The following is an 8,394-nucleotide window of genomic DNA, read 5'->3' as shown; positions in this document are numbered from 1 at the left end:
GCCGCCGCCGCCATGGCTTCCGGCTCCGAGCGCCTCTTCGACACCCTGGGTCACTTCGGCAGGTACCGGCGGCGCCGGGCGCTCGCGGGGTCCTGCCCGGGCAGCGGCCGGAGGAGGCAGAGCCGCGCGGGGGGTGCGTGTGCGGGAGGGAGAGGGGCTGTGTGGGAGAGCACACGTGTGCCTGCCCGTGGCTGTGTGTGCATGCGGGAGAGTGTGTGCGTGTGTCTGCATGTGCCTCCGGGTGCCTGCGTGTTGTGCCTCTGGGGGCATCTGCATGTGGGGGCATGCAAGTGCACATCCGTGTGCATGTGCATCTGTGAGGGTGCGTGCGTGTGCGGGCACGGGCGTGAGCGTGTGCATGTCAGCATGCGGGCGTGTGTGTGAGAGGGCATCTGTGTGACAGTGTGTGAGAGTGCATGCATCAATGTGTGAGTACGTGCTTGTGCAGGCATGGGTGTGTGCAGGGGTGACTGGTGCCTCCTGAGTCTGGAGAGGCACCCACAGAAGCCGCCAGCGGTGGGGATGGCCCTGTCAGGAGGGGCACCCCCGTCCCCTTTACCAATCACCTATAGGTGTGTGAGTGCATGCATATGAACCTGTGGGCATGTGTGAGTGTGTGAGAGTGCATCTGTGTGTGTGTGAGTTTATGTGCATGTGTCTGTGCACATCTGTGTGTGACGGTGTGTGAGAGTGCATGCATCAGCATGTGTGTGTGGCTACAGCTGCAGATCGCTCGGCATTACTGGTATGTCTGTGTGTGCAGAATGGGACTATATCATCCAGTATCAGTTACGGGGCAGCAATGATGTTTTCTGCTCTTGTTATGTTGAAACCGTGCTTCTCAGCTGGGTGTTGTGAGATCCTTGCAGGGGAACCACCAGGCAGCGTCAGTGCTGTCAGGTGCGCAAATGCATTTCACAAGAGAAACATAGAGATTTCCCATTGGAGTCACTGTGTTAAAAGTGTTTTGCCCTGCCGTGGGCTGGCTGAGCTCTTTGCCTCAGAAGGACAGCTCTATATTTCCCTGGTCAAGAAAATATGAGCTGGCATTTTCCAAGGGGTGCCTCTAGCCTCACGTGGAGTGTCTTGAGTCTAGAAAGGCTGAGAACTGTTGGCTTAAATTAAGAAGCCATCTGCTAATTTTGTTGTTGCCGTGGCTGCTCTGTTTTGGGCTTGGTTGCTGTTGAAATCCCTGGGCTTGACATCCAGCTCAGGTGCCAACTGTCAGAGTGCCCTCTTGGATGTGGCAGCTCCCCATTAAAAACACTTCCCAGCTGTTTTGATAAAGTCTTCAGAAATAAATGCCTGAAAGGAAATGTGGTGCTAATGCTAAACAGTGCTGTGTTCATCACCTACATCAGTTAGCTCAATGTAGAGTGTTGCTAAATGTTGTCTGGGAAAAGACTGTGTCCTCAGGGGTGTTTGAATACTGTCCACCACACAGGGGCTGTGATCTCAACTGGGGCTTTCTGGAAAGTACAGCAGTCCAAATAATGTCCGTTCCCTATTCTAACCTGTATTAGTTGCCTGGAGTAAATATAGAGAGCAATGTATGAGATACCTCACATCCTGCATGTAGGTGAGGGTCAAGAATTGACTCTCTGGTGAGTGTGGATTGCACTTTACATGGTGGAGATTATGTTACATTCAGATCTCCTATTCTATACTGTTTTGTCTAAGCTTTTATACTCTGCATAGTGATTTAGTGTCAATATTTGAAGACTCTGCCAGTTTCTCCTTTTTGGGTTCCTATCTGTATCCACCAGCTCTGGTCTATGCCAGTCTGTCTCTCTTCACTTGTCAAAACTCCTGCATCCTCTTCCCTTTTGTTGGGGTCATGTTATACTTCACCTAGTAAATTGTTGCATACATAAAATCTCAAACACTCCCTGAGATCCACAAAAGTGGCATCAAGTAACAAACCGAAAACATTTCAAAAGTTGTTGAACGCTGTTCCTTGGCTAAGAGAAAAGAAGGATACTTTATAAAGCATACCTCTTCTAGTTGTCCTATCCCACAACTATCCACAAACTTCATATTTTTCCATCGGGAAATACATGAGTGAAACATTTAAGGGAGATTGGTTTCGCTTTGTCCAAGATCAGGTGGAGAATCAGGTGATCATAGCCTGCTTCTAGACCTAACTTGTAGCAATGAAGAGACTACAACTGTTCTACAGTATTCTAATGGTCATTAAACACATCCCAAACTCAATAATACTTGGGCAAGTTCATAACATTAAATCTGCCACTCTCTTTTCAAATTATATTGGTGGAAAGCTGCTTGTGTTTTTTGGAGTGCGTTTGAGGGAATGTGTGGCGACCAGGAGCAAGGGGAGCTCTAGATCTGCTTTTGCCACTGTTTCTGAGCTGTGCAAGGGCTGGGCTCAGCCTGGGACAGCATGGTGGTGTAATGGGTTTCCCCCACCCCTTGCCTCCTACCAGACTGGCAATGAACACCAGGGGGACCAGGCAAGGGTGTCTGCAGCCACCGTTGTCCTGGGCCCTTGTGCAGCCCAGCTGGAGTAGGTAGGAGGAACTCTGGAGCCTCTGCCACCCAGGGGTCAGCAGGGAGAGAAGCAGCAGCAGGCAGGGGAGGGGAAGGGAGAGGAGAATTCTTACCTGCTTGCAGGACTTAAAAAAGTCCCCGGCTGCTGCTCCTGCAGTGTCGTGAGAAAGTGGGGTTTGGTCGTATCACTGCACCCACTCTGGATCCACTCCTGCTTTTCTGTGACCTCACTGTAAACAATCCATGCTTCCCCAATAAAACTTTTTGCAGCTCTCAGCAAATCCTGAAATGCTGTCATCTCCTGCAAAAGCAAGGAAATCTGGAAGAACTTTTGTTTGTCTTTGCCTGATGTTTTGGCTCTGGAATATTTTTTGTAGCTTATTAAGAATGTGTTGTTTTATAGTAAATCCAAAAGTCAGTCAGAGTTGGCAGATATTTGGTTATGTCCAGCAGTTATTAGAAATAATCCACCTTACCTGACTATCATAAAGAGCTGCACTGCAACAAGGAGCATGGGGCAGATATTTTATTAACATTGTGGATTATGTTTGGTACTGCATTTTAGGTTGAGAACAATACTGTTTCACCAGCAGAGTAGTTGCACAGGAAAAGCTTAAAACTAAAGGGAACAATACACAACAATTCATGAAAAATGAATGTGCAAGTGCAAAGAAAAGGAGAGGATCGAATACAAAGGAAAACCTGTAGATGCTTTGGTAAAAAAATGTGGTAATGGAAAGTACCATGCTTACAGGTTTGTATGCTATAATTGTGGCAAGAGAAATCATAATGTCAAAGCTTCAATAGAAAAAAATTCTGTTTAAAATATTAGATACTGTTTAAAATATTAGATATTTTCCAGGTGTATTCAATTTGGAAACAGATAAAGCAGTTCAACAAGTATAGCACCTGCATTACAGAGTAGCTATTGCATTAAGAAGAAAAGTAAAGTAAAAGCACTAGAGCTTATAGCTACACCTAGAGATATTAAATCAATGTAATGACTCTTATGATTTGTAAAATAGCTGCCAATATTTCTTCCTAGCCTCTAAAGTATGTGCAAAACTCCTAAGGTTACTGTTGTACAAAGATGCACATGGAGGAGCTTATCTTGGCATGATGCAATCATCACATGTATCAAAGAGCTGTTGATCAGCTCTTGTGTTCTGAAGTATTACAACATGAATGAAGTGGAAACCTTACAGTGTGCTGCCAAGTGACATGGGACATCAGTTCTATAAAAAAAGACAGCCTTTCACATTATAATTACAATATCCACTCAAACAAAAGTATACCCTAGCTGGAAAGAAATATCTTACAATTCTTGCAAAGGAATAGTATCTTGTTTATGAAAAGTTTGACCCATTTATTCATGGATGGGAAACCATTCAACTAGAAAGTGATTATAAACACTTTAAGAGCACTTTTGGGGGGGGAAAAAACCCACTGTTCCTGGCTCAGCATACCTTCTGTACATGTTTGAAACTTTTATGCTATAACTTAAAAACTACATACCAAGAAAGAAACTGAGGTCTTGAAAGTCAGTATATATGTAGGACAGGCACGCAGCATAAAAATATGGTAACTGAACTGATTATGAGTAGGGACCTATTCAAATGGCAGTTTTGCGATTCTTGTGGAAATCATGAAAAATGGTGAGCTCCATGATCACCACAAAAAATGGCATCGGCTGCAGTTTCCCAGGAAATCAACTAAAAAAAGCCGTAATAAAAATAAAATGCTGACTCCTCAGGGGGAACCAGCAGTCCTTGCTGCTGCCTGGCCTTGCAGCCTGCCTGGGAGGGGAAGGCACAGGCTAGCTGGGCATCACAAAGGGCAGCAGCCAAGATAGTAGCTGCCCCCTTGTGCCTCTCTGCCAATCGGAACTGATGGGTGGGATCACATGAAGGGCAGCCAGCAGTCAAGATGGCAGCCTCCCCCTTGTCCCTCCTCCCCCCCCCGGGACCTCTCTAACAGTCAGCCCCAAGGGACAGGGACTCTCCTCCAAACAGTGCCAAGTGGTGGGGCTACCACAAAATGACTGCTAAATCAGCTCTTTGGGTTGTGATCAAGCTGTGAAAATTGCTTTCTTTTACCGTGAGTTAGGCAGGTCCCTAATTATGAGAACCCTCCAAGACAGAAATACAGAAAACACAGGAAGATACATAGAAAGCATCAAACAAGCCAGTTTCAAGGCAAAGGCTGGAAAGAATCTGAAAGCTAACTATACCAGGTGGAGGTTTCACAGGTGCTCATGTCTGTCATTCTTGCAGGTTGGCTAGACACTAAAGGAGACTCTTCCCATGCCTCTCAAGAAAGATGAGCTAAATGTAAAAACTAGCATCCTGTCTAAGCATAGGCAGAATAGTGCATGGACCAGTGGGCCTGGGACCAGGGACCACCATGAATCAGGGCCCAATTTGGGGGATGCCTTGCAGGCGTGCAGTATTCCAGCCTGCAAAAGGTCCTGCTTGAGGCTGCTGGCAGACACAGAGGTGGTGCCAGCCTCTTCTTGGTGGGTGGGCTGGGATGGGGCTGGGCTGGGAGTACTGTGCCTCTGTAGGCTGCAGGCAGGGGCAGGAGCAGGGCAGGTGTGTGGTGGTGCTGGGAGAGTTAGCTGTGGGGGTGGGGCTGAGGTGAATTTTGGGATGGTTGTAACTCCTGCAAACTTCTCCAGCACTGCCTGTGTACACGTGCACAGCTGCACGTGGCCAGGAACACAGCTCCTTGCAGGTAACTCTAATGCGGGGAGAAGGGGCATGGGGGAGGGAAGGGGTATGGGGGGGACAGATCAAGGCCCCCATGGTGAGGGAGGGAATGGGGCAGGGACAGGGGCTTGGAGTGGTGCATGGGACCTGGGGCTGGGGTGGGGAGTGGGATGGAGTTACAGACAGCTCATCCAGGGGGTGTGGTGGGACAGGGGAGGGTGAGCCCCAAGCCCACAGTGGGCAGCCTGCATCCGCCCTTGTCTCGCTGGGCTCTGCTTTGGCCATGGTGGAGGAAGGAGAGGTGGGCCTGTGCTACCACATTCCCAGCCCAGCTGGGTCCACTACGCCTCCCCCACTGGGCACAGAAGCCCACCTCACCCTTGGCAGTGGCAGCAGCAGGAGGGAAAGGGTCCCCTCCCCACACTGGTCCAGCTCCTGTGGGGGTGGTGGGGTAGGGAGCCTCCAATTTTGTGTTTGCCCAGGGTCTCAGTAAATCTTAATCTGCTTCTGTGTCTAAGGGCAGTCATACCAGAATGTTTAGGTCATTGAGAACAGGAATTCTCTCAATAATAAAACACCTGTTCTGGAATACACGTTCTAGGAAAACCACAGGTGCTGAATGCTGGGCAAACATGACCTAAAATAGCAGGGACCTGGTGAGCAGATGTAATGCATGTGAGGAAATATGGGCCAAGCAGAAACAAAGGATACAATAAAATACCTATTGGCTTCAGACTTTGGAGCAAAGTAGGAACAAACCTTCTCAATGAAAATGACCCTTACCATCTCATTATTGTAGGCTACTATTTAGACATCTGGAAACTAGATGAACCACCACAAAGCTATGGAGCATTTGCACAGGATAGAGTGTCCTAAACTCTGTAGTTTTAGGTAACAAATCCCAGCTGACTTGCAGTGAATTTATGCAGTTTCTCTTGGAATGGGACTTCAGTCATAGCATTATACCAGAGCCAGTCAAAAGAAAGTTAGAAAAAGTAAATTTATGCTAACACATTTTTACCTAGAGAAACACTCCAGCAAAAGCATGCAGCATGGTGCGATACTAGATGTCAGGATGAGTGTGTACCTTGTTTTCTATAGTCCCATTATTACTACTGCTGAGAGTTGTGAAAGGAATACGCAAAAAAGAAAGAGGCACAAAAAGTCTAAAGTGTACTATGACTTAGAAGCTGAAGATTTTCTAGAGCTACAGTCCAGAGACCTTTCCAAGATAAGATTAGTTTCTCAGGACAAATTATGGAAACAAGAAGCATTTTTTAAGAGAGAAATTCTTATTTATATCATGTGCTAGTGGATGGACATATATTTCACTGAAACTTCAAGCACATTTACCAACTGTTGGCATAAGGCGTGAACATAGATTTGGAGGCTGGTGAGATATGCACTCCACAGAGGTTTGATCAGCAGAGCATGGAAGAAACACAGGATGACAAGTGACTAATAGATATCTTAACAGAATCCCAAAATGCAGCGAGAAGAATCAAGTGGAAAAGAGTTCCCTGTTGTCAGAAGAATGACTTGCACGTCCTCCAACATTTAAAAGCATGCAAAGTGTACATAAGATTTTGTATAATACTCAGGTATGTAAACAACCCTACCAAAATTAGAGGAAAATATCTTCATTGTGAACAAATTCAGAGTTAGTTATTTGTTAAAAATGAATAAATAAATAGCATTAAGTTATATACATGATGAGCTAAAATATGTGCACTTATGATGAAAGATATGAGCAAGTTGTGGGATCATGATGGGGCATAAGGTATAAGTCAGTCCCTTAGGTATATAGGGCCTAGATTATTTAGGGCCTTATAGGTCAAAACCTGCACCTTGAATTGTGCCCAGAAGCTATTGAGAGCCAGTGCGGAATCTGGAGCACTGGAATTATGTACTTCTGGCAACCCATCCCTGTCAGAAGGCAAGCCACTACATCTTCCACCAGCTGCCAATTCCAGGAAGTCATCAAAGGCAGCCCCATGTTGAGTGCATTGTGGTAGTCTAGTATTGGGGTTACAAAAGCATGGATGACTGTGGCCAGATCCAAATATGAAAACAAAGATCATAGCCTTCACACCAAATGGAATAGTTGTATTGGGTAGCTTTAAACACCACAACACTTGCCTCTGATTTTTCTCAGGGTAATTTTACACTGGATTCAAGTATGTTACAATGGTGTAGGGCTGTATGTTGAGTGTCTACTCCTTTTTTACACTGGTGCAAAGGTTGATTATAGAGCTGTAAACGGGTTGTTTGTATAAGCCCTGAAAGGCAGCCACTGGATCTCTGGAGCAAATTACATTCATGAGAGAGTCCAAATGTTATTGAAATAGCTGGTGTGGGTGCCTCATATTTCAGAATAGTTCACTGGGCAAATGTTTACAGTGGCAGAGGTTATATCTTTTATTAGACCAACAAGATTTTTGCAAAAACCTGGAAGGTGTATTCTGTTTGGGGCAGCACAATTGGGAGTTGTCAAAGACCAGTGGTAACCCCCTCATTCTGATGGCTCATATATGCCATCACTGGGCATGTCCACACATGCAAGCACTTGCAGTAGCTCAAATAGAAGTGGTGCAAATTTGAGCCAGGGCTTTTTGCCTCAGCGCATGTGCCCAGACATGCTCTTTGGTGTGGGACAAATTGTGCCACTTGGGGCAAAATAACCCTGCCTGGCTCCTTTTAGATCTGTAGCCAGGGGGAACTGGAGCACAGGTCCAAAAAGCTGCCCTGTCCTGGCCCTGTCAAGACAAAAATATGCCCTGTCAAGCAGTCCTATGATTTACACCACTACTCACTCTTAGGAGCTTTTGGGGCCCAGCCAATTGGTACCTGGGGACACTACCCCTTGTGCCAGCTAGACTGCTGGAGCAGCCCTGAGAGTTCCCTGCACACTCTACCCACTGCAGCAGTCTGGCAGTGGAGGCTTCTGCCTGGCTGTGACCTGCTGTACACCTGCCAGACCCGGATGCAGACTGCACAGCCAGTAGAGGTATCTGCCCCTCTGGGTCAGCTGCCAGTGGACTGTGGCTGCAAAGTTGGTCTTTGTGTGGCACTGTTGCCACGTGCGCACCCTGCCCAGCCATCTGGGAAGCTATTGCCTGGAACATGTGTGGTGACCTGCTTTGAACTGTCAAAGCTTGTCCTCCTGGTCCCAATTGGT

General features: G+C 46.8%; 1 protein-coding gene across 1 annotated transcript in view; it reads left to right on the top strand.

The window, feature by feature from the left end:
- The first annotated feature begins 6 nt into the window (after nt 1-6).
- Nucleotides 7-8,394, top strand: part of SLC22A16 (solute carrier family 22 member 16) — a 64,519-nt gene continuing 56,131 nt past the window's right edge. Inside the window, exon 1 of the mRNA XM_019537905.1 lies at nt 7-62. Coding sequence (XP_019393450.1) covers nt 13-62 — 50 coding nt within the window. The 5' untranslated portion in view covers nt 7-12. The remainder of the gene's footprint in view (nt 63-8,394) is intronic.

The sequence above is a fragment of the Crocodylus porosus genome, unplaced genomic scaffold (genome assembly GCF_001723895.1).
Source record: "Crocodylus porosus isolate Cpor-Errol unplaced genomic scaffold, CroPor_comp1, whole genome shotgun sequence".
In the NCBI taxonomy this organism is placed as follows: Eukaryota; Metazoa; Chordata; order Crocodylia; family Crocodylidae; genus Crocodylus; species Crocodylus porosus.
The sequence above is the reverse complement of the archived record's forward strand: the minus strand, read 5'-3'. Positions and strand labels throughout refer to the sequence as shown.